The following is a 23,998-nucleotide window of genomic DNA, read 5'->3' as shown; positions in this document are numbered from 1 at the left end:
CCAATTTATCATATATATATATACATGTTAATAATTATTACTCTTCCTTATTTAATATATATTAAACCGGAACATTTTTCTTATTAATGTATTTTGATTTTTAATAATAAACAAATAAGCAGGCTTGTAAACGATCATACACATTTTTCTTAATATTTAAAAATTATATACCCATGGCTTTGGCTCTTCGGTTTCGGTTCCACTCCAAAATGGATGTAGAGAGAGAGAGAGGGAGGGGATGATTGAAAAAAGAAAACGAATATTTCAACAAGGAATTTCCATTTTATAACCTGTCCGTCCAAAAGCATCTCTTTAATCTCACAACCCAACCATTCAGCCAAAAAATGAAAAATTTTCTCATAATCCAAATCCAAACAAATTTAATGAAAGAACACTACTACTAGGAAAATTCGCAGCCCCACAGAAGCCAATTAATGCTAAGTAATACTAGTAACTGGCAAAATCGAAACTGTTTCCTGTAATGGCTCACATTATTAATTTCGGCTGCCACTCACGGTCGCGGGTTCGCGTATTTATAAGATACATGCTGGTTGTTTCATATCCAAGATTCAGCTTAGCTAATCACAAGGGTTTTTGGTTTGACTCTCTAACCTAATCTCTTTTCTTATCCCCTCTTGTATGATTTTGAGTATCCTCTTGAATAAAAAAACGTTTGATTGTTCTAAACAAAAACTAGGATAAAGAGTTTGGCTAATGAGTACGTATCCATTAATTACTCATTAAGAGCACTCATTACAAGTAGCCTTAAGTGTTTTTTTTTTTTTTTTGTTTTGCCAATAAGTGTAATTAATATGAGAAGGTATCTAAATGCATAAGGTGCAATAATTGTGACTGTATATATTCCCATGGTAAATAAGCAAACATACTTTAGTAAAATCCTAGCATGAATGATTTGTTTTTTAATTTATCAATGATATATAACGCCTAGCTATTCATAGTATAATCTTATAAGACAAATATTAATTCCTTTAATTTTATGCTTAAATCTCCAAGCTTGATGGGCGTTGGACCCCAAAAGCTAGGAAAAGTAAAATAAAATGTTTCAGCATGTGTCTGTCACACATATAGATATGATAAATAATCAATAGAATCTAACTCCTCTCGGCCACTTGTGATTAGAAAGGAAAATGCATCAGTTGATCTAAAGTTTCAATTCACAAATTGTTATGAGCAAAGAAGCAAATGTTGTAGTAGTGGATAAATTGTAATCCTCCTCCTCCTCCTCCTCAATGAAAATGCCACTTAATAACAAAGTCTTGAACATGAATTTCATTAAGAAAAAAAAGACATGGAAAGAAAGAAACAGCATACACAACAAACCCTTCAACGAAAATGTAAACAGGAAACTGTTGCCTTGACGAAGCCCTCCTTAAGCATAGGAATATCCATAACCGCAAAAATAAACAAAACATCAAACGGAGCTCTTTATTGCACAATGCATCAGTTGATCTAAAGTTACAGTTTTAGACCCCCAGGATTGGATCATACTCTTTAGCCACTCACGTCGTATGCAGAAAAAGGTACTGATAGCAAATTTCCGGGCTTGGTTTTATCAACGTTTCCTGGGCCGTCATTTGCGGTGACCGCGCCTAGGATCATGGCCGGTGTTAGCCGAGGGTGCGCTGTAATCATCAAGCTTGATTTTCAGAGACCTTCCTTCCATCCCGGCAACAATCGTCTCCTCTTCTGAAAAACATATATCATCATCAATAAACACTGATATGGCTGGCTCAGACTTCAGAAGCAATACCCAATTAATTATTAAACCAAAAAGAAAAAAATAAGATATGCATTTTCAGCACATGCAGAACGAGATGCGTTGACTGTTTTTTTTTTTTTTTTCAAATATGAAGATTCTCATAATATGTTTTTAGAGCCATTGAGGGCCGTACCACCGTCTGCCATGGTTGGCTCGTAAACCGTAACGAAGGCTCTATAACAAATTAAGCACGTAGCACAACAAGATCGCATCGTAATAATGAACATACTGATAAACATATACAAGAACCGAGGGGGCCCAAATAAAAAATATATATATATGGCCACAGCATCTGCAATTACAAGCTCAGAGCACCAAGTCCCCAGAGTGCAAAGTAGAAAAAATCTTAGGTGAAATTTTAAGTTGATTTCCTTTTTTTTTTTTGGGTTAAGAATATTCCAGGATGCATGCCTGGGACAGAAACGGAGAGAGAGCCCATTTGTATTTTCTGTGAATATGTACGGGTGTTTCGTTGGAAATAGGTAAATGCGTGAATGGATAATGATACTCGAAAATACCTGAAATGAAAATGGTGTTTCTAGCGGAGCAAATAACGAGAAAGGCAAGCAGAATACAGAAGCAGAATCGACTTCCTCCTCCGAAGCCCATTCCTCTTTTCAGTTTTTACTCCTAAAGAAGACGGTGTTGTGCAGTGAATGCCCTTCCTTCTATATAGAAAGAGTTCTTTCTACGACTGTGGGTGCCCGGAGTCATATATATATATAGCGTCATTTCTGTTCCCCTTTTTTTGTTTAAAAAAAAAAAAGTGGGGTTTGGTGGAAAATTGGAGTTGACATTTGCAAGTTGCAACCCGTTTGCGATGTGAAGTATTCTTGGAGTATCTGAACCGGTCATTTTGGTCAACGGATTGCTTTTTTTCTTTTTTTTGGGCCAATGGATTGCTGTTGCTTGCTTATCTAATCAAGGTAAACGTAGCTGGGTAGCGATCACAAACTTTACGGACTCCATGAGATTGAGAAGCTAGGAAATTACTCTGGAGTGTGTGTTTGAATAGTAAAATTATTTTAAATAATATTTTATTTATATTATAGATATAATTTGAATTAATTTTTTTTTATTTCACATACATCAAATCCTAAAAAATGCTATAATAATTGTTCTAAATAATATTTGAAATAATCTCATATTGCATCCTTCATGTAGTTTTTTGGACAATATTTTCCCCCTGATTTTAGTTTTATTTTTGCAACACTTTAATGGCCCCAAATCCAATGAGTAGAACACAACAAAGTATTGGGACCGACCCAAATGAGTGGTAAACAGGGAAGAACCATTTTCCCGATCAAATGAATTATGGAGGAAACTAATAATCAAGTTAATTGTCACAAACAAACTATTGGGATCAAACCAGTAGTTAGGGAAAAAGTCTTTCAGAATCTTCCCCTTTATCAATTTAAGGATTCGAATTGTGTTCCTGACAATTACGGGTGAAAGAGAGCGTGGGTAGGGATGAGAAGGTTAAAAGTTAATTTCACAACAACAAAAAAAAAAAAAGAAGATATTATTCCCTCATGAAGAGGATGATCATTATTTTTTCCTTCAAGAAAAATAGATTTGTACATAGAACAGCTTATGACTGCCACTAAATCCAAAGATTAGCATAGCAAATTATTGTCCCAGTATTCAAATAGTTTCCGCAGACATTCCTTGCACCTTCCATACATTCTTGTTGGCAGTTGGCAGCACCATGTTCAGGACTTATTCCTTCCACTGGGATTCTCAGCTATTTCCGTACCTTCCGATTATTCCCATGCCAAAGTCGTTTGCAGGTACCATCAGAACCATTCCACTAGGCATTTTATTTTTCATTTTATGATGTGAAATTCAATTCAAGAGATTCAAACATTGAGGACGAAATTTGTGGTGGACGAGCCATATACATGTCTCATATCACAACAACATCTGTGGATGCAGCATGAAAGTAGAGAGAACTAGCAATCCGACGAAGTTCAGCGTTCGCGTTCATCACAAAGTCTCTCCGGCCAAAAAGCCATCCTGCTGCATGTTCACACCCTGAACTATGTGGCTTTCTAGAGACAAAAACCGGTGGCCAAATTAACTTCACACTCACTGGTGCTTCTTAAGCTATAACCCCTTCTGCAAAACCACGTACATATACACGTAGGCTAGGGTGAATCTCTACTAGCCACTATTTACCCCTTTTTTTTGTAATAAAAAATTTATCTGAATTCGACTCCAACCATAACCACCTCGCGTTAGAATATGTTTTTGAGATCATAAATTACTTGCAAAAGAGCTATCCCTTATCGAGTCCCCTTCCACGTACCGGTCAATTAAGAAAATAAATGAACAAGAGTTTTAACCCCGCACCGAACGGCATAAAGTTCATCGTAATAGTTTTGAGTCTTGTGACTTGCAAGCCGCGCCTTTTAAAAAAACAAAAAAAAAAAGTAGGATTTATTCAGCCGTTTTCCTTCTTTTTTTAATTTACCTTCCAAAGAATTTTTCTGCTGTTACTTGGACATCCAACCATGGAGAAGACCTTATGACTTCTATAAGCCATAACTGCCCCGTTTATCTTCATATTTATCAACAACTTGCCAGTCGATGGCATATGCATCGTCCTCACGAACTGACACTTAAAAATTTACCGGATAAAATAATCAAAAAACACACCAAGAGAATCGACACAATGTCATTCATTAGAGGTATTAAAATGGATGACTCCAACGACTTTGGACATGTCATGATTGGATAATGAATTTAATTTCATCAATTGATTTATACCAATTTAAATAAATAAGTACTCATATAAATAAGTACCAATTTCATCAATTGATATATCCAATTACCCATTTATGAACTACTTAAAATTCTACTCATTTTTTCCTTTTTTTAGCATTTTTTTTTTTGACAAAAAAAATATTTTGTTATTATCAGATTGATAAAAAATTCAAATTTATTTACTTAACACTCACTAAAAGTTGAATTTAAATATATATAATTATTTTTAAATAGATATACATGAGTGAATCGAATCAACTCAATACTTTAATTGACTACCCATTTAGATCCATTCAAAATTAACGAGCAAGTTTAAATGAATTATTGGTGAACGAATTTGGACGAATCAACATAATTAGTTGTGATGGACACCTCTAAATGTCACCAAGCAAGAAAACCTTGTGGAGAAGACTTTGGCAATACGTATTAGGCCTGGTAAACTCGACTAGCATCAAAACATCCGGAAAAGTAGAGTGATACTCGACGGGTTTTAAGGAGAAGACTATGGTAATTCAAACTAGGCTTAGCAAACTCGACTAGCATCAACACATCCGGAAAAGTAGTAGTACTTAACCAGTGTGCCACACGCCTTCATTATGGTAACAACTTTGCGTTGTTGTCTTTTGTTTGTCACATGGCATCTAAGCATGCTGTGTATTCCTCCTTTCAATGGAAAAAATTGGTGAAGAAAACATGACTCCCCACCGTCCAGATACTCGACTGGATCTTACCTGATCAGAGCAAGTTATAAAAAGAGGAAAAAGAACTCAGAAAACTGCTTTTAGCCAGCGTCATGACCATCAAGCAAATTCTTCAAGCAAATATTACATTACCAGAAAAAAAGGTCATCTGGCATCTTTTGCATAATCTGACCTGCTGCGAGGGGCACAGGCATGAATGTGGATCTTTTAACAAGAAGATTATGGACATAAACAAGAAAATGGAATATATTAATTTTCTGTTTACACCTTAAAATAACAAGCAAAGATCAACGCAAAATGGTGCATGCCATGGAAAAATCCCGCAAAAAAGCGGTACCACAGGAATCACTGAATCATGCACCCACAGCAGGGAATATCCAACCAAAACATAAATAACAGAAACTAATATGCAAACAATTTTGACAGCTAAAACAGGTTCTTGAAATACACCTATCCATAACAATATCAAGTGCAATAAGTTGTTGATACACCATAAGAAACATCAAACTTAAAAAACCGTTAGCTGTTTATAAAGTGAACAAACTTCAGAGAATTACCAGCCAGAAAGGAAGTTCAGCTTTTGCAAGGCCTAGACAGAGATTGCACACTATAGAGAGAGAAATTTCAGATCATTTCCTTCCCACAAAAGTAGATATAAGGATATGATTTTGCACTTCTATCTTACAGTAGTGCCACAATTCCAATACACCCCCAATTAGTGAAGCAATGATGAACCTATACCCTCTATCTTTTCTTGAAGCCATATTTCTTACGCTCATAAAACAAATCTGTCTTAGCACTTCCAAGATTAACGATTTTAGGACACCCATCCCGATCTTTCTCTTGTTGAGTACACTCTTTACAGTAGTAGGCATCAGAGATTCCCACTCCTCCACAGATGACACAGCGACCCTGAAATGATCCGTAGTTGCACTCATCACAAACTCGGACCAGCGTGCAAGGGCGCACATAAGAATCACAGACTACACACTTTCCGTCACATTTTTCACAAAGCCGTCCAATGGCTATCCCCGGCTGCTTCCTGCACATAATCAAATCAGGATGATGCTTGGCCATGTTTTCAACAGATAAATCCCAGATCCCAAATCCAATTGGTAACCTGCAAAATGGACAGACTCAAGGGTAAGTTACTAAAATTGGTAAACAACATTTAAGACCGAAAAGTTGAAAGACTTCACCAGAGTTTCATATTAAACGATTTCGCAGGATCAATTTAGTGCAATAGAGAATCTATATTTCATTGAGATCATTTATCATTTTATAAAGTGTCACAAGCCCCTCCAACTAGCAAGCATCAAATGAAAGCTGAAAAAGATAGTCAGCATCATATGCAGATACTAGTCATAAACATGATCAGCCAATATTCTACCTTGCCCTTGCCACATGATCCCAAACACTTAGTCAATTTTGATCCACATACGATGTGTAGGTAAAAAGACGATAAAAGAGCTGCTGAAAACCAATGCTCATAATAACAAGTGCACAAACCTTCAGAGTAGCTATGTTATGCACATAATCACATATTAAGACAAACTTTCAGCACTGGATATGTTATGCACAGAGTAAAACAGATCAACAATAAAAAGAGCACGCTATTCCTGAAAACTTTAATCTGTAAACTATAACGACTGTCCTTAACCACTTTACACCTGTATTTTCGCCAAGGGAACTACAAGAGATGGATCATACAGACCTTAACTTTTATATTGTATATGCCCAAATTCATCAAAAACCTTTTAGCAATTAAATCAAAACTTTCCACATAGCATAGGCAAGTTTGCCACAAAATGCACTACAGGACTGTTCAATGCCGTCCATATTCTGGTAAAAGATTATAAGGAAATAAATGCATCTTTTGCCTATTGTTTTTTTAACCCAGAAACGAACACACGCTCCAACCTAGAAATTGTTTTACAACATACAAGCCTTGATACTAATATTTTGACAAAGAACCATAACTATTAGGGCTTAAAAGTGGCCTGGAAACTAGGCCATTCCATCAGAAATAGTGGACATAATTAATTCACCCAATCATTTTGGTTGGTAATGCTTTCAGCAAGTGACTGTGATAACCAGTTTGAAACCAAATATCATTACCAAAGGTAAAACACGCCAGGTACCATTAACTTGTTCCCCTTTACATCATAATCGAATTTTAAGGCATTAGACCACAAAATCAGAAACCTGGATTTCACGATAGACATTAGCTAAAACAATAAGACTAACATATTTTCATAAATTATTAAACACAGAGAATTCTACAGACAAGAAATGGACAACGATAAGATTTTGGAGAGTACTAACCACGTCCCAGCAAGAATGCTATGGAGAGTTTCCGACGGAAAAGGCACGCCTCCGACAGCAAGTCCCGAATTATCTATCAGCTGGAAGATTGAGGAAGGCAGCTGCTAATCTGTCAAGGTGCGTGAACACAGAGGCCCGACTATAGAATACGCAATGGAATGGATGGTAACTTGAACCGTATCCGAAAAACAAAAGTCTAGGTTAGGCTCCGCCTCCTGATTCCTAAACTCGTGAATCAGGTCGGATATTTTGACCCGTAAGCTCAACCGACAGAAGGGCCCAGAACAGATTAGAAACTGGGCCTTATTTCTTTATTTCTATGAAAGAGATTCATATTTAAATATTTACTAGACTTTTGAGTTTAGACTTCGGTGACATTTGCATTCTATGTATACATAAAAAAAAAAAAAAGTTTATCCATGAACCGCTGGGCTGGAAACAATAATATATTTCGCTAGTGGTAGCATTTTAGAGGGGCTCCAAATTCCTTACCATTTCTCGACTCTGACCCCAAAAGAAAAAAAGAAAATATAAATTACCTTATACTTTAACATTTTATATTCGATCTCCCTACTGTTCAATAATATTCACTTAAGTATCTTTTTTTTTTGTCAATACAATAGATTATATTCTATACGTACTCATACTCTATATTGGGGAAGGGGGATTTAAAGAGGTTAAAGAGAATTTGGTGAACCATCACAGGTCCAAAAGGGTATGCGGTGAACTAACAAAGAACCTAAAGAGGTCAAGAAGAATCCAATGAACCACCATCGATTCTAAAGCGATAAAAAAAATCCGGTGAACCATCACTAGTTCAAACAGGTGTGCGATGAACCATCATCAGAAAGTCTGGATAATAAAATGCAGGTTAAGAGATTTGACTTACACCTAAATAGAATTTTAAAACTCTGTTAATAGCCAATAACTTTAGGAGTAGTTAGTTAATTACTTTTTTTTGATTGATGTATATTTGCTCCTAGTGTAAGTTGTATAAGTTTAGCACTTCAAAATTGCAATCCAATTAATTTTGAATTGCTAGTCTGCCCATTTTAAAGTAGTAGTTGTACGAAAAAGTAGTCGAGATTTGCAAAAATGGGTTCCATGCAAGGAAGTTGCTAACTTGGCTTATAGGCACAGGGAACCAACATCCGGACACGGATTCCCCTCCATTATATGGACGTTAGAAAAAGGGTACTTTTTTTTTTTTTTTTTGGAGAAGAGGGGGGGGGGGGGGGGGTTGTTTAGTGTTGGCAGATTTAGCCAAATCCCCAATTGCCCAACTGGTCAATTTATCTTTAGACCGCGCCAATAATTTCACAGCTCAATTACTCACATAATAAATCAGATCCATCATCCAAAAACGGTGGATCTAGACATGGTATTTTTGTTTGCACTCCAACCAAATCTTGACCGTCAAACAATCCAATTCAACTCTAACTAGAAATCTTCTCAAACCAACCGAGTCGCAAGAACAGGCAACAAAATAGGCAGCAGCCGTTTCTGAATCTGATGACTTCAGCACTCTTCTCTTCCTCAATTGCCATTGGAGTCGGTCAATTCGGATCTACTGTGTGTGTATCTCCCCACTACTGTCCCCACAAACCTTTCCTATTGGTTTCTTGAATCTTGATTGTTGGGAGCTTTATCCTCAGAAATTTTTTTCCCCAAAAAATAAAAGCAACCCTGATATATATATTGATATAAAAAATCAAAGGTAAATTGGACTTTACAATATACCACTCCATCGCCAACTGTCCTCTTTGCACAGGAGCTGCTCCTCTGCGTTGGCAAGTGGCAATCCGCGACGGGAAGCTCTCCTCCTCCAGGTCCACCTTCCATTTCCACTTCCACACATCTCTTCTGTGGCGAAGATCTTTATCCTCGTAACGACTCCCCGCGAATCCTGAAACTTGTGATTCATGTCTCTATCTTTCCCCGGTTTACGAGTTTCAACGCGGTACGTACTAGCGTACTAGTGATGTGCTCGGTCACACTTACAATGGGACCACGACAGTTGTGTCAAAGATCCACGAATAATTAGGGGCGGTCCCTTCCGCTTCAACTTTGTGGTTTGGAAGTGGAGTTAGAGAAAGAAGGAAAAAAAAAAAAAAAAAAGGACCCAAATTTCCTCGTCTAAAATAAATCAAAGCATATCGTACTACTTTATTTTCCTTGATGAATTCTAAAAACATGCGTTGGACCCATACACTAAAACATGCTTTTAATTCTGAAATGCGCTTTGTTTTCTTGATTTGACCCACTCCCAAATCCTAACGATCTTGCTTAATAATTTTACCTTGCTTATTACTATCAAAGTAAAGTAGGGAAAGTGATTAAAAATTTAAAAGTGAGTTGAGGTTGTAACTTTCATTTTCTATACTCATTGGTTTGATGACATAATCCAACCCGACTCACTAATCGTACGTGAACTATTTATTGCAGAATTTCAGTTTCCAAAAGTAACTTGGTTCATGCATCAAACTTTTTTTAGATAGGGATTCATGCACCAAACTTGAGTTTGAGTTTTATCTTTGCTCAAAGCTGTCAATAATAGCTTACCACATATGGGAAGGTAGAAATTAAACACATTTTAACAAGTCTTGTATTCTAATATGGGACAGTAACTAGAAATTAAGTGATTTTTTTTTTGTAATTTTTCATAAATAAAAGATTTTAAATTCAAAACTTTCTACCGACAGCCTCTTCTCTTTTACTGTCTAATCTAATCCTCTGATCTAGACGCAAAAGCTATCGCTGCGACTCTCTGTCTAAAATAACGTGTCAATAAAACTCTTTTTTTTTTTTTTGCCCAAAATAAAATACTAATACTACTACGTCATTAAAACTCACTGATGAGTACAAATAAAAATTTCGTGCCTAAGGATTAAGGAATCTATCATAGTTTTGCTCGAAAACGTCATGTCTCAGACCGAGTACGACTCCTACCCTCCGTTGTTCCGCCCAAGGAGAAGCCCAACCCTCCCCAGCCCCGATTCTGATGACTTCTTCAACCAACAAGTTCCAGATTTCGACCCCGTTCCTGTGATAGATTCCGAGTGCATAAACCAGAAGAAGCTGGATGAAGCTTGTAGAGAGTGGGGTATGTTTCGGTTGATCAACCACGGGATTCCTCTGACCCTTTTGAACAAACTTCATGACCACGCCAAAAAGCTCTTTTCTCTCGCCTATGAATCCAAGCAAGCCTCTTTCACCCCTCCCATATCCTACTTTTGGGGCACCCCTGGCCTCACCCCATCTGGTGTTGTCATACAAAGAGATGTTCGTGCCCAGAACTTCAACTGGCTCGAAGGTTTTCATGTTCTTTTAACTCCATTATCCCAGCTTCAATATGAAGATCCTATGCTCGACTCTTTCAGGTTAGCTGCTTTTTTCCCACCATCATTCCAATTAACAACTTCTTTTCTGCTCTGGTTTGTCACCTTCAAGATTTTTATTGTCTTTTACTACTCAGTACACATTTCCACCTGTAGTATTTGCTTTTTTTTTTTTTTTTTTTTTTGGAACTTGGCCAGAAATGCTCTCCTGAACCGCTTTTAGAAGGGGATTGACGAGAATTAAGAAGCTTGATTGCGTGAAGAGGACAGGACAGTGACAATTGAATTTGAAACCACCCTCGTTTTAAAGATTATAATAATAAACGAAGACTAATGAATCAACAGACAATACTAGATTCTAAAAATTTGCAGCCGTAATATGTGGACTCCATCGCCTGTTGCTTACTTCTGTATGTTGGCCATAGGCAAATAAATTCGTAGTGAAAAAATAAAATATTTTAGTTTGGTCACTTATTAGATGCAGGTTGACAATTGAGATTTGACAGTTAGTTAAATCACTGAAGATATTTCGCTCACTAAAGTTGGTTTTTTTTTTCACACGGAGAGGCTTAGTTAGATGAGCGTTAACGTGGGGTGGCCAAGAAAAGTCAGTACAGTACTAGAGATTCAGCAATTTGAGAATGGACGTCCGTCTTGGTGGCACTATTGACAATCAAATCCCACTGCCAATCCCACGCTCCCAGTTTAAAATGTGTAAATTTTTTGTTTAGGTGAAGGAAGTGGAAGATGTAGCAAAATTGTATGGTAGTTAGTTTGTCCACTCCACTAAGTTAGGTTGGCAAGATGATTACGAAAACAAGAGAGCTGCGGTTTTGTAGCGAATCTCTTCACATTTATGATTTAACTTTAAGTGGGGGACTGACTGAAAAGCAGAGGGAACACGAGCATCCAATCATGTTTTAGTGCTATCAATAAACTGCATTAACAGAAGCTCGTATCTGCCCCATCACTCCATCACTCCATCCTTTTTTTTTTTTTTTTTTTTGAGTTGAGGGGTACGTAGATGCCAGTAGAAGAATACAGTTAATAAGTATCTTCCGGACCCATTCCTGTTCTCAGGAAGAACCAGCCAGGAACGAGTAGCGCTTTTCGTTTTTTTTTTTTTTTGATAGTGAAAATCTTAAAAAAGAACCAGGCAGGCTGTGGCAATTTTTGTAGGTGCTTGCTGGAAGAATACGGGAGGCAGCAGACTAGGCTGGCTACGACAATTTTCGAGGCTCTGGCAAAGAATCTCCAACTGGATTCTGAACGTACAAGAGCTTATCTGTCGACAGCAACGGGACACCTACGAGTTCATCGCTACCCATGCTGCTTCGAGGCAGAGCAGTTGCGAGCATGGGGCATAGATGTCCACACTGACAGTTCTGTACTTTCCATTCTGCACGAAGATGAAATCGGTGGACTTCAAGTCTGCTCCAATAATCAATGGTTTGACGTCAAGCCTCAATTCGATTCCCTGATTGTGAACCTCGGCGACATGATGCAGGTGATCCATAAATAATGCATGGGATGATCCTATCCTGGCGTATATTGATTACTGAATCGAATGAATTTACTAGTGATTTTAAGTTTGGTCATCATTTTCAATTCTTTCACTCATCAAACTCCCACCGGTGATGGCGTTTTTTTTCATATATAAGGCCATGAGCGATGACAATTATATTGGTGCCAAGCACAGAGTGAAGGTGAACAAGCACAAGGAAAGAATCTCGGTGGGCTATTTTGTGCTCCCATACGAAGATACCGTTATAGAAAGCTCCAAGTACAAGCCCTTCACTTATGCTGATTTTCGAGCTGAAGTGCAACGAGATTTGAAGACCGTCGGATACAAGATCGGCCTCCAGAAGTTCAAGCTCAGCGAGACGTTTTAGTCGTAGAGCACATTTTGGAAGTGCCAGTCAAAATCAATCTTCTCTGTTCTCTTTTTTTTTTGGTTGGAGACAGGTTGTTGGATTGGCATTTTTCGCGATTCTAGCTACTTCTGTTTTGGTTTCATTCTCTGTCGTGCTTTTTAGCTCTCGATGCGGTCTGGAGAAGCTGCGGTTTGGAGAGAATGTTCTATTTTCTTCTTTTCCAATTTGGTCATCATGGTTAGGTGTCGTATCTGGCTTCCAAGAGCGGAGGAGAGAATTTCTTATCCACTCTCTTTTAAATAATAAATTACTAGTACTGTTATTATTATTTCTCTCCTCTTTAACAAAAAAAATAATAATTGCTTTCTCCTCTTTATTTCCTTCAAATTAATAAGCATCTCTAATCTTTCTCATTGCAAGATCCATAAAAGTCGCGACATGTTAGCACTCTGCCGGCAGACTGAACTTGACAATTTGGCATAATACTTGGAATGTAAAAGAAAAGGACAATCATTGGATCGGAGAAACCAATGTTTAATCATTAACACAATATATATAATAGCTTCAAAAAATTTATAAAAAAAGAAAATCATTGACACCATATACGTTTGTAAACTCATCAGGCAACTGAATTATGGGATGCCTTGGCGAAACAGCTGCCGTAGCAAGGGCTAGATGGGGGCCGGACGGGGGGAAGGGAAGGAAGCGGAGACGGGCGGAGTATAACGCTACAAACGGGTGGCTACTTGGCCTTCTTTACGTTGGTTGCTGGTCCAACAATTCTTTATGCCCCATCTTTTTCCTTAAGGACATATTCACCGCATTTGCATTGATGTCGACTTATGATATGGTTGCTAGCTATACCAGTTTTTTTTTTTTTCTTTCTTTCTTTCTTTTTGGGCTGATAGATATATTGTAATGCTTGCTACTCTTTTTTTTTATTTTCTAGTTGCCAAAAATTTTCGAAAAAATTATTGGTGCAATGCAAACTCAAAAGACTCGTAGATTTTTTTATTTTTTATTTTTTAAAAAAAGTTAGATTAGGGACAAGAGATTGCATGTCACAATTATTGCTGTGGGTGCTTCATTAGAATATTTTCATGATAGTGATAGAGATATGGCATCTCGGGATTCTTCGTTACCATCTTTATATGATAATGATACGGTATTTCGAGATTCCAGAAACTCAAAAGGAGAATTATTTGCTCCCTCCAGTCCAGTCTGATGGCAATAACCAGATTTGCTTTACTATTTTCACGCATATGTATTATTGCTCTAGACTAGAAGAAAGGTTGCTAAGGCTAGTTTCAGAAATAAATCCGCATACTGTGCTTTTATCAAAGAAAGTGACGACAGGGGAGACTGTAGACTTCTGATAAGGCTTGAAATTATACGCATAGTCATAGACTTCATATGGTAGTGGTACATCACTCAAAGTCGTTATCTACCATTGACACGCCTTTACAAATTTCTCATTTCCATACTATATTCGCTTCTAATTTTTCAAAAACAGGAGAATCAGTCTTCTATTGGTGGAAATGCCGAGCAACGCCATTTGCATGGTCATGCTTGAAGGCGTTCCTTTTCTTTTTTTGGGGTTGGATTCTCTGGTTTTTGATCTTGTCCTTTCTGCATTCTTACTGCCATACGTTATCAATTATTACTTTAATAATATTAATAGCAGCAGAAATGTTGATACCGCAAATGTGATTAAGGACCCGTATCTCAGCTTTCCTTTCTAATGTAAAACTCCTTAAGAATACTTCTAGTACTACATAACTTTCCTTTTTTTTTTTTTTTTGAGTGAATGGAAAAAATATTCACCAAACTACCTAATATAGCATTGTTTGGTCATTGAACCTTTTTTTTTTTTTCAACTAAAAAGGTCACTCAACTTCTTAAAACATGTCTTTAGGTTATATCTTCCGATTCAACCGGTAAACCAACCATAAAGAATCGTATTTGACCTGCTGTAGTAGGTTTTCAAGAGCAAAACTGTCTTGCATTGCCAGTTATTTTCAATTAATTTAGTGGAGAATGACCTGAAAGGACTTTTTTTGCTACAAAAAAAAAAAAAAATTAGTGACCACATTGTGCTAGATAATTTAGGAGCCATTTTCACGATTTATTCTTTGTTTTTTGACAAATTACTACTGCATAACTCCTCTTCTCCTAATATGTAACTTTCTACACCTTTCAATATCTGATAGATCTAACAAATCATGAATTATCTACCACGTTTAAGCATGAACATTTGATGCTGGTTGTCACTTGGATGGTGAAATTGCCCCAAATAATATTTCGCTTGCATTATATATAAACACATTTCTCAACTTACATTTTTATATTTTCAACCACCTTTTTTATCTCACATACATCACATCATAAAAAGTGCTACAGTAATTATTTCAAATAATATTCTATCCAAACAACCCCTTTTAATTTATCTCATGTTGCGTTCCATGATTTGCCTTCCCTTTTATATGTCTATCTTTCCTACTCATGTTCATCCCCTACCTCCCCTTCTCAATATTAGAAATATTTACAGTAGAAAATGACATTTTAGAGTGGATCGAATGTATTGTATAATTAACGTTCCTCTACCATTCTTGAGGCAAAAAAGAAAAGAAACAAATGGAAATTATGAGGAGTATCTAACATTTTCATTATAGTCATATTACTTTTATTTTTCTCATTTCCCAGAAGGTTGTATACAGCTCTGATTGAATATATATATATTTTTAGGGTTTTTAGTTTTTAAAAATATTTTACTATAACATATTCATTTGGTAATTTTAAATGCGTATTAGAGATATAAATTTGTTGAAAACCTACATGCCCTAGCAAACAGAACCTTGTAATATAAATTTTAAAAACTCATTATCCAGAAGTTTTCCAAGTAAATGGCAATCCAAACCAAGCTTATTATATAAATTATAGTAGCATTTTTCTCATGAGCTCTTAGTGAACACTTGTTTATACACTTAATTATATTTATTTGTATATTTAATGACACATAACGAACATTTAAACACTTGCAACTTAAGAATAAATTGCTAAACTTAAAAAAAAAAAAAAAAAAAAAAGAGAGAGAGAGAGAAGCGCCCACGAATCAAAGTATTTAATTACTATAGAACTTTGTGCAAAGTGGAATCGGACGGTCCAACATTCTCCTGCGCTGCGTCACACCCTACGTTGATCACCATAAACCATTCTTTTTTATTTATAATATAATAATAAAAATAGTCATAATAGTTGTACACTTGGTTTTTTCTTCTGTATTTAAATCCACCAATCCTCCTCACCTCAAGCTGGGACCCCACACAATCACACTTTTTCTAAAAGATTTCCTTTATGTTATAATGCCCCCAAATTGGATACAAATCAAACAAGACAGAGAAAAAAAAAAGAAAAAAGAAAAAAGAAAACACTACTTTGATTAGATAGGGGGAAAAGAGAGAAGAAGAAACAGTCATCTGCTAGACTGGTACTACTTACTTGGTAACCAAGTATGGAAGAAGAATAATTATCAATTATCGATAAAATCAAATAAGAAAATAAATAAAAATAGCTGCCAAAATCCGAGCTTTTTGCGCGCACACACTTGTATTGTAACTACATAAATACAAGAATCGGACGCATTATAAACTAGTACCACTGCCAAGTATTTCTTTGTATTTATGTAGAAGTGTAGAAGAACCGAGCCCAAAACCCAAGCCCCCCCACAATTCCAACTTGCCCCCACACTAAAACCTGCGCTCTCCTCCAAGCTAATCATGGCGGCCCTCAACGATGAAGCCGCTGCTAAGAAAAAGAGGAAAAGGATTAACGGGAAAAAGAAGCTTCTCATCCATGATAAAGTTGAGGTAATGCTGCTCATGTTGTTTTTCTTTTTCTTTTTTTTTCGTTGGTTATCTGATTGTCTGCATCATTGTTCATGTGTTTGGGTAATTTTATTTAATTTTTTTAATGAAAATTTTGATTCTCGAATGTGGGCTTTTGTCTTTTTACAATTGGGTTTTGGATGTTTTTGTTGTTTTTCAATTCTTGATGACGTTTACAAGAATTGTCTCTCCGGGGCTTGATTTTACTGGCATTGTGTGGTTTTGGGGTATTCCTGTTTAGTAAGCATTTGGGAAGGCTATGTTAAGGCACAGGGACCGGTTGCATGTTGGCTTTTGTTAGTTTGCGAAGTGATCATGTGGATATTCTGTTAACTGGAGAGCTCTATGTGAGGTAATCAATAATTTTCTTTTCTTGATTGAGCTTAATTGCACATGCAATGCCTCATCCTTGACTCAAAATTAAAAAGGGTTAAGAGTTAAGCACCTTTCATCTATTTTTCCCTTTTCTTTTTTTAATATTAGTTAGAGTAATGCGCGCTTGTTTTTGTTTTTACCTTTTTTTGTCCCCCTTAGTGTGGGAAGTGATTGATTTTCGGTTGCATGAGTGTCAAAAGTACCTGCTTTGTTGTATGGGAGCGTCTTCTGCAATTTCACTGTCGTCGGGAGTCAGTGGTTGTGTTTGACCTTGTAATTGTGGTGCAGGTAAGGAGTACGGAAGAGGGGTTTCTGGGCTCTTGGCATGCTGGAACTGTGGTTGGATGTGGAGAATTGCGTCGTCGCATCAAGTATGATGAAATCTTAGATGATGATGGTTCTGAACGTTTGGTTGAATGGGTAAAGGTGAGTCCTGTGCTGGATGGGCTTGTTCGTGGGAATCAAGCGACAAGCAATTGTTGCCGTGGCAATATAAGGCCATTGCCCCCTTCGGTTGATTTCCAAAAGTGGTCTCTTCATTATGGACAGTGTGTCGACGTGTTTGTACAGGATGCCTGGTGGGAAGGTGTGATTTTTGACCATGAGGATGGCTCCGATCAGCGGAAAGTCTTCTTTCCGGATATGGGTGACGAAGTTAAGGCTCAAATAGAGACGTTCCGCATCACTCGGGAGTGGGATGACATTACTGATGAATGGAGACCTCGAGGCAATTGGTTGCTTCTCGAATTGATTGAGGAAGTTGAGCTAGAGTGGCCTCTTCTTGTTTCAGTGAAGCAAATTTGGTATGAAATACGAGTCAAAATGGAATTTGGCAAACTTAAGGAATGGACGTCTTCTTCAAGGGATATTTGGAGACAACTGCTGTTGCAAGTTCTATCCACGAGTTATAAGCTAACTGTGAAGCAAATTTTTCATGAACTAAACTCTTCAGAAAACTCGACAGAGGAAGGCCAGCCATTATTTGAATTCTCTGCAAATGCACTTGATGCAATTCTTGACCCCGAAAGCATTTTTTCTGACTCTATGGCTATTGTTCCCTATGGAACTAATTGCCAGTTGGAAACTCATGCAGCGCTGTCTGCTGATTTGAACCCTTCTGAAGAGCAAAATGCTCCCAATGCTTTGGCTTGTATCGGCTGGGTAGAAATGGATAACTCCACTCATTCAATGAAAAGGCCCAATGAACTACCCTGTGTTCAGGCTCCTGCTTTTTCAGGGTTACCTCCCAACCCAGATCACAGTCCTGAAGCTGAGTCAGGTGCAAAGAGTGGAAGGTGCCCTACGAGCTCCGACAAGCTGAATGGGAAGCTGAAAGCTTCAGGCGATAGAACAAAACTACAGTGGCTTCCTGCTGGAATCGACATGGTTCCAGGAACTGCATGTTGCCCTGGTTCAGTAACTGATTATATTCAGAAGTGTAAGTTGAACTTTAAATCTCGGGCTGCTTCAACGTTGGAAGTTAGGATGCATATTTCATACTTGGGCTGGAAAATTCAGTTTGCAAGAGATAAAGCAGTAACTAGAATGCGATACATCTCCCCCGAAGGTGAGATTCACTATTCACTCTATCAGGTTTGTCTGAGATTGCAACCTGGATCAGATGTTCCTTCCCGGATATGCCAAGATGATGAAAGTAACAGTGATGATCCTGTAGAAAGCTCGGTCTCATCTTCATTAACTGTGATCCCAAAAGCAGACACTGGGGCACTGAAAGTGCTTTCTTGTTCTGAACCGGTTTATTTTGAACGCGATAATTGTCCTGAAGCTGTGCTGAACTATTCGAATTGGAGAGGGACAACTTGTCATGGACAGAATGGTGCAAAGGGTGGTATTATGGCTTTAAAGGCTAAAAGGCACCTATCCTTTCTGGGTTGGAAGTTCTATCTCGAACCAAAGGGGTTTAAGAAGGAGATGAGGTATGGATCCCCATGCGGTAAAAAATTTTACTCTCTTCGAAGTGCCTGCCACTGGTGCGTAACTGAAGGGAGAATTCATCTTAGTAATGATGCTTATAACAGTAAACAAATCAAGGAACCATTTGCAAGCCAAGAATGTGGAGTCCAGCTGACTTTGACAGATCCATCTCCTCCATCAAATGCTATGGTATCAGAAGGACATGTGAATGATGATCTGTCAAAACAGCTGCTAATAGAGTCATCTTCAAAAACATCACAGCCAAAGCAACTTGCTCAACAAGGTCAAGTCAAATGTCATGGAATTAGAGGACCAGAAAGGAAGAGAAATCATTGCTTGCTACAACAATCCTTGGCTGCTCTTCACACAGGCCCCCAAAATGAGGACTCATATTTGCTTGATGATGTTAAAGAATCTCAGGCTTCAGCCAAACAAAGAGATGATGTGAATGCAGAAATGTCTTCCTGTGTGTTGCGATCAAGTAAAAGGGCTCGGCAATCAGTTGTTTCTCCTTCAATTCACCAGACTCCTAGGACTACCTTGTCTTGGTTGATCGATAATAATGTAGTTTTACCAAGAGCAAAAGTGCATTACCGAGGGAAAAAGGATGGCCGCGTCATGAAAGAAGGAAAAATAACCCGTGAAGGAATCAAATGCACTTGCTGCCAAAAAGTTTTTACTCTCAGCAAGTTTGAGGCGCATGCTGGCAGCAATTATCATAGACCTTCAGCAAATATATTTTTGGAGGATGGTAGGTCAATATTTCAGTGCCTGTTGAAACTAAAAGGTGAGACGAATAAAAGAAAAATAAGATCAGAACCTCATGAAATGAAGGGTCATAGTCTTCACAATGACCATATTTGTTCTGTCTGTCACTATGGTGGCGAATTGGTCTTATGTGATCAGTGTCCATCATCCTTTCATACAATTTGCCTGGGTTTAAAGGTATGCTTCTCAAGACCTGTTATACTTTATCTCTGTCTTTATCACCTTATAGCAAGTACTTGGAATTGTTAATAACATCAGATAAGCAGGAGGTTCCCGATGGCGATTGGTTCTGCCCATCCTGCTGTTGTGGAATTTGTGGCCTGAGCCGATTGAATGAAGACACAGGACGACCTGTAGATGACAGGCTTATCAACTGTGGTCAGTGTGAACGTCAGTGTAAGTTGCTTATGTCTTAATTTTATGTTTGACAATTATAATGCCTCTTCAATCATCTTTATGCTCATCTGTATTAGCAATTATCTCAACTTTTTACTGATAATCTATCAATTTAATGCCAGATCATATAGAGTGCTTAAAAAAGAAGGGTCTTGTTAAGCGTGACTGTCATCCGGAAAGGAATTGGTTTTGCAATGAAAAATGTGAACAGGTACTTGGACCCTGACTTTCTCTATACTGCATTTATCCTAGGGATTGTCTAATAAGGTGGCCCTGGGACACTCATTATTTAGAGGCGCAAGTGTCAGTTCTCTGGAGAGATGAAGTTGGATCAGGAAAGTTACTAAAAGCAAGGGGTTTTAAATAATTATGAGTGTGCACATTTATATGCTTTTCTGGCATGTGTATGTGCTTTAAGTACTTACCCTTTCATGATGTACAGGAAATAGATCATCCCTGCCATCCCTTATGTAGTATCCCACAACTTATCTGTCAAGTCTTTGGAGTGTTAAAGAAAATCTAGCACAAGTGTCTACATTGGGTGCATGTTCTGTCTATGGTCTAGGCTTGCAAGTTCAATGTGTTTACATTTGTCTTTTGTCATAATGCACAGATACATCTGAGTCTCCACAATCTCCTAGGAAAACCAATTCCCGTGGGGCATGATAATCTTACTTGGACATTGTTAAAGTACAAAAATGCTGAAGATTCTGATCAAGATGGTTTGGATAATGAGCATTTGATGGAAAGCTATAGCAAGCTTAATATTGCTCTCAGTGTAATGCATGAGTGTTTTGAACCCATGAAAGAGCCTCGCACCAAAAGGGATCTTGTGGAAGATGTTATATTTAGCAGATGGTAAGAGCCTGTTTCTTTCAATATATAATTTTTATATTTCTGCTTTATGGTTTTACCCTTCTTTTGGTATGTATGTGGGTCTGTGTGCATGTGTGCGCTCCTACTTCCTTGGGAATTGGTTTTGCTGGCTATAGGACTTATGATTTTTCTCTTGTACTGTAGGTCAGAGTTGAACCGTTTAAATTTTCAGGGGTTCTATACTGTGGTATTAGAAAGAGATGATGACTTGATTACTGTGGCTACTGTAAGGTATGATTACATTTTTGCTTTAACTTGCATATTTTACTTGGCTTGAATAATCTTCCTGAAATTCTGTTTTTCTTTCTTATTTTAAGGGTCTATGGGGAGAAAGTTGCTGAGATCCCCCTTGTTGCCACACGTTTTCAATATCGCCGCCTTGGAATGTGCCGTATTATGATGAATGAGCTTGAAAAGGTATCTGTATTTAACCCACCTGGGGAGTTTAACATCAACGTAATTGGTTGCTTTTTTGGAATTTGCTGAATGGTGGCATCATTTGTATTCTAGATTGCTTCTCTGTTTATAATATCTGTTTGTCCTCATGGTTGCCAGAAACTCATCGAATTAGGAGTTCAGAGGCTGGTTTTGCCTGCTGTGCCTAGTGTGCTAAGCACTTGGGAAACCTCATTTGGGTTCTCAAGGATGACTGAATCTGAGAGATTAAACTTTCTGGACTGCACTTTCCTTGATTTCCAGGGGAGTCACATGTGCCAAAAACTATTGAAGAACACCCAGTGTACAGAACTTATCCAATTAACAGGCAAGCTTGGTGATCTTGTTAATTCAACGGGCAGAAAATTGACTTAATCACTAATTTGATATCATTTTTGTAGGAGTTCAGCAAAAGCTGTCCCCTCATTCTGGTGAAAAAGACAATGACTTGGAAGCCAGGGGTGCTGCTTCTGAGGTACTTCAAGCAGAGCAAGTTGAGGATATTGAAGTGGTGGATCAAGGAGCTGCAGAGTACGTAGATTTTCTCTTTTCCTATGAATTTGGGTAATAGTATAATTAATAGCTAAAATGCATTTTAGTTAGTGGCAGCTACTCAAAATACTAGTCCCAAAAAAAAAAAAAAAAAATTTTGCTTTCTTTGATATGCTCCTGCAAATTTGAAGATCTCTATCCATTAATAACCAAGGATCTGGCAAGGTGCATGTTCAGCCTCAGGAGCACGTAGATGTAAATTTTGGCAAGACTAGTTGGGCTACTTCCAAAGTGAAGGGTGCATGGGAATTGGGATGCGTGAATTGATTCCATGTTTCTAAAATTGTTTATTCAATGGAATACAATGAGTCCAAGCTAAGTAAATCTCCATCAGGTGTCTTCATTAGTTCATATTGCATAAAAGTGTTTAGTTTTCAATTTGTCAAATTCATAGCTAGATATGCACATTCTATTTGAATCTCTTTTGTTTTGCAGTCTTCTGAGAGAAATTGGCAGCAACAATAGCAGTGTTGTCACTCCTTCAGTTATTGTGGTAACTTCTCGTCATTTAACTTATCTCTTAATCTGTCCCTAATAAGATTTTCCTGCTTTAGTAATTGCCTGATTTATATTTGCAAGCAGGTGAACCAACCACCTGAACCAGTGAACCAGCCACCTGAACTTGTGAACCAGCTGGCTGAACCGGTGAACCAATCCCCTCTCTTTAATTTCTTGTCATGCCAGAATGAAATTAATCTGGGGTACTCGGTGGGAGCAAGTGGTCAAAGAAATCACATTTTCAAGTGCTACAAACGGAGAAGATTAGCTACTTGTGGAAGTTAAACTGCCTTCTACGATAAGAGCAAATACAAGTTCAGTTGTCATAGAGCCAAGAGAAATCTTGTGAGCCTGTTTTTTGACTCTTGATGGGCTTCAAATTTTTGTGTAGAATGTGCAGTCTCCTCTGTAAATGGTAAAGTAGAAAGGAGTCGCAAGAACTTCAAGTCTCAGGCTCTTGTTAATTCATGTATATTCCAGTAGTTCAAGTCTGTAGATCCCCGCGAAGCTCATTTTGGTTTCTGGAAGTTATCATGGGTAGAAAACTAGAAACTACAAACTAAGCCGAAGAAGCAATGGAATACGGCCCTATTTATCTCACATCATAAAATGGCAGCTCTCTACAAGAAACGTCCTAAGGCGATAAGCCTATAACGTTTCTTTGGTATCGAACCACGTAGATGTCCCTCAAGGCTTTGCTAACTGGCCAGAGAACTTTCGATTGTATATTTGTGTAGATCTTTTGATTTGCTTTTGCAGTTTAAAGCAAGCCTCAGAAACAGAAAAGATGGAAAAGTCATGACTGCAAGTGATAAAAAGAGGCCATGGAATTTAGGCCAATTAAAATTTTATCAACTAGTCCAACCTCAACTTCGTGAAGGAGTATTTGTATATTGGGTAATTTATCGCAAGTTTAGATTTTTACGACTTCATCATCCTGAACCCCCTAAATCAAAAGTGAAACAACTTTCAATAATCCCTGATCTTAATATATGCTCATGAATCTTTAGTTGGTGCTAAAATTGGTAAATTTGAAAAAAGAAATCATGAATTTAACTTGTCTGATTAAAGTCTTGATTTGAATGGTGTGATTTGCTCATGAATCTTTAGTTGGTGCTTTTTATTAAAATTTGGAAAAGAATATTAGACACAGCCAATTGCAAACCAAATGTCAATATGTGCATCATTTTTCAATTTTTGGGTACAGTCCAATATCAATATGTGCATCATTGTTCGATTTTTGGGTACATTCCAAGGATTCCATTTTTCACATTTGAGTGTCTGCACTCTGCAGTCATCATCGCCAGAATGGATGTGGTTCATGATGAATCAACATCCAACACTTTTAATCAGTATGGTGGCCCCAACTTGGTCCACCAATTTGTGCTACAGTAGAATTATGCTGCTACCATGGTCTACAAGGAAGGAGAAGCAACGTAAAGTGGTCTTTCCATTTGTACAGTAGGCAGCATTGAACGTTTCCCTCGATGGGCAG

At 37.6% G+C, this 23,998-nt stretch overlaps 3 protein-coding genes across 4 annotated transcripts; 2 read left to right on the top strand and 1 right to left on the bottom strand.

Moving 5' to 3' along the window:
- Positions 1 to 4,972: 4,972 nt before the first annotated feature.
- LOC113762281 (PHD finger-like domain-containing protein 5B) lies at positions 4,973 to 7,870 on the bottom strand. Of its 2 annotated transcripts, XR_003467185.1 has the most exons (4): positions 7,573 to 7,870; positions 5,989 to 6,367; positions 5,380 to 5,451; positions 4,973 to 5,277 (listed from the first exon to the last, which is right to left on the bottom strand). XR_003467185.1 is itself a non-coding variant. In XM_027305668.1 (2 exons), exon 2 carries the CDS (start codon positions 6,322 to 6,324, stop codon positions 5,992 to 5,994), a length of 333 nt encoding a protein of 110 aa, XP_027161469.1. In that variant the 5' UTR covers positions 6,325 to 6,367; positions 7,573 to 7,868; the 3' UTR covers positions 5,665 to 5,991. The 2 variants fall into 2 exon arrangements, 1 of the variants encoding a protein (XP_027161469.1); XM_027305668.1 differs by lacking the exons at positions 4,973 to 5,277; positions 5,380 to 5,451 and having other exon boundaries at positions 5,665 to 6,367; positions 7,573 to 7,868.
- A 2,593-nt stretch (positions 7,871 to 10,463) lies between these two features.
- Positions 10,464 to 13,112, top strand: LOC113762685 (gibberellin 2-beta-dioxygenase 8). Its single transcript, XM_027306247.1, has 3 exons — positions 10,464 to 10,952; positions 12,090 to 12,417; positions 12,572 to 13,112. Exons 1-3 carry the CDS (start codon positions 10,495 to 10,497, stop codon positions 12,800 to 12,802), a joined length of 1,017 nt encoding a protein of 338 aa, XP_027162048.1. The 5' UTR covers positions 10,464 to 10,494; the 3' UTR covers positions 12,803 to 13,112.
- Positions 13,113 to 16,536: 3,424 nt separating this feature from the next.
- On the top strand, positions 16,537 to 23,083 carry LOC113780994. Its single transcript, XM_027326816.1, has 11 exons — positions 16,537 to 16,650; positions 17,332 to 19,923; positions 20,013 to 20,142; positions 20,265 to 20,353; positions 20,756 to 21,000; positions 21,163 to 21,249; positions 21,336 to 21,435; positions 21,574 to 21,781; positions 21,855 to 21,984; positions 22,441 to 22,498; positions 22,588 to 23,083. The coding sequence occupies exons 1-11, from the start codon at positions 16,561 to 16,563 to the stop codon at positions 22,786 to 22,788; spliced, it is 3,930 nt and encodes a 1,309-aa protein (XP_027182617.1). The 5' UTR covers positions 16,537 to 16,560; the 3' UTR covers positions 22,789 to 23,083.
- Positions 23,084 to 23,998: the final 915 nt, after the last annotated feature.

The sequence above is a fragment of the Coffea eugenioides genome, chromosome 1 (genome assembly GCF_003713205.1).
Source record: "Coffea eugenioides isolate CCC68of chromosome 1, Ceug_1.0, whole genome shotgun sequence".
NCBI lineage: Eukaryota > Viridiplantae > Streptophyta > Magnoliopsida > Gentianales > Rubiaceae > Coffea > Coffea eugenioides.
This window is presented reverse-complemented; position numbering and strand designations above follow the sequence as displayed.

Coding starts and splice junctions, on each gene's coding strand:
- LOC113780994 (XM_027326816.1), top strand. CDS start 16,561: ATGGCGGCCCTCAACGATGAAGCCGCTGCTAAGAAAAAGAGGAAAAGG. Junction 20,354..20,755: donor GCAATGAAAAATGTGAACAG/GTACTTGGACCC, acceptor CATAATGCACAG/ATACATCTGAGTCTCCACAA. Junction 21,001..21,162: donor GATGTTATATTTAGCAGATG/GTAAGAGCCTGT, acceptor CTTGTACTGTAG/GTCAGAGTTGAACCGTTTAA.
- LOC113762685 (XM_027306247.1), top strand. CDS start 10,495: ATGTCTCAGACCGAGTACGACTCCTACCCTCCGTTGTTCCGCCCAAGG. Junction 10,953..12,089: donor CCTATGCTCGACTCTTTCAG/GTTAGCTGCTTT, acceptor CAATTTTTGTAG/GTGCTTGCTGGAAGAATACG. Junction 12,418..12,571: donor ACCTCGGCGACATGATGCAG/GTGATCCATAAA, acceptor TTCATATATAAG/GCCATGAGCGATGACAATTA.
- LOC113762281 (XM_027305668.1), bottom strand. CDS start 6,324: ATGGCCAAGCATCATCCTGATTTGATTATGTGCAGGAAGCAGCCGGGG.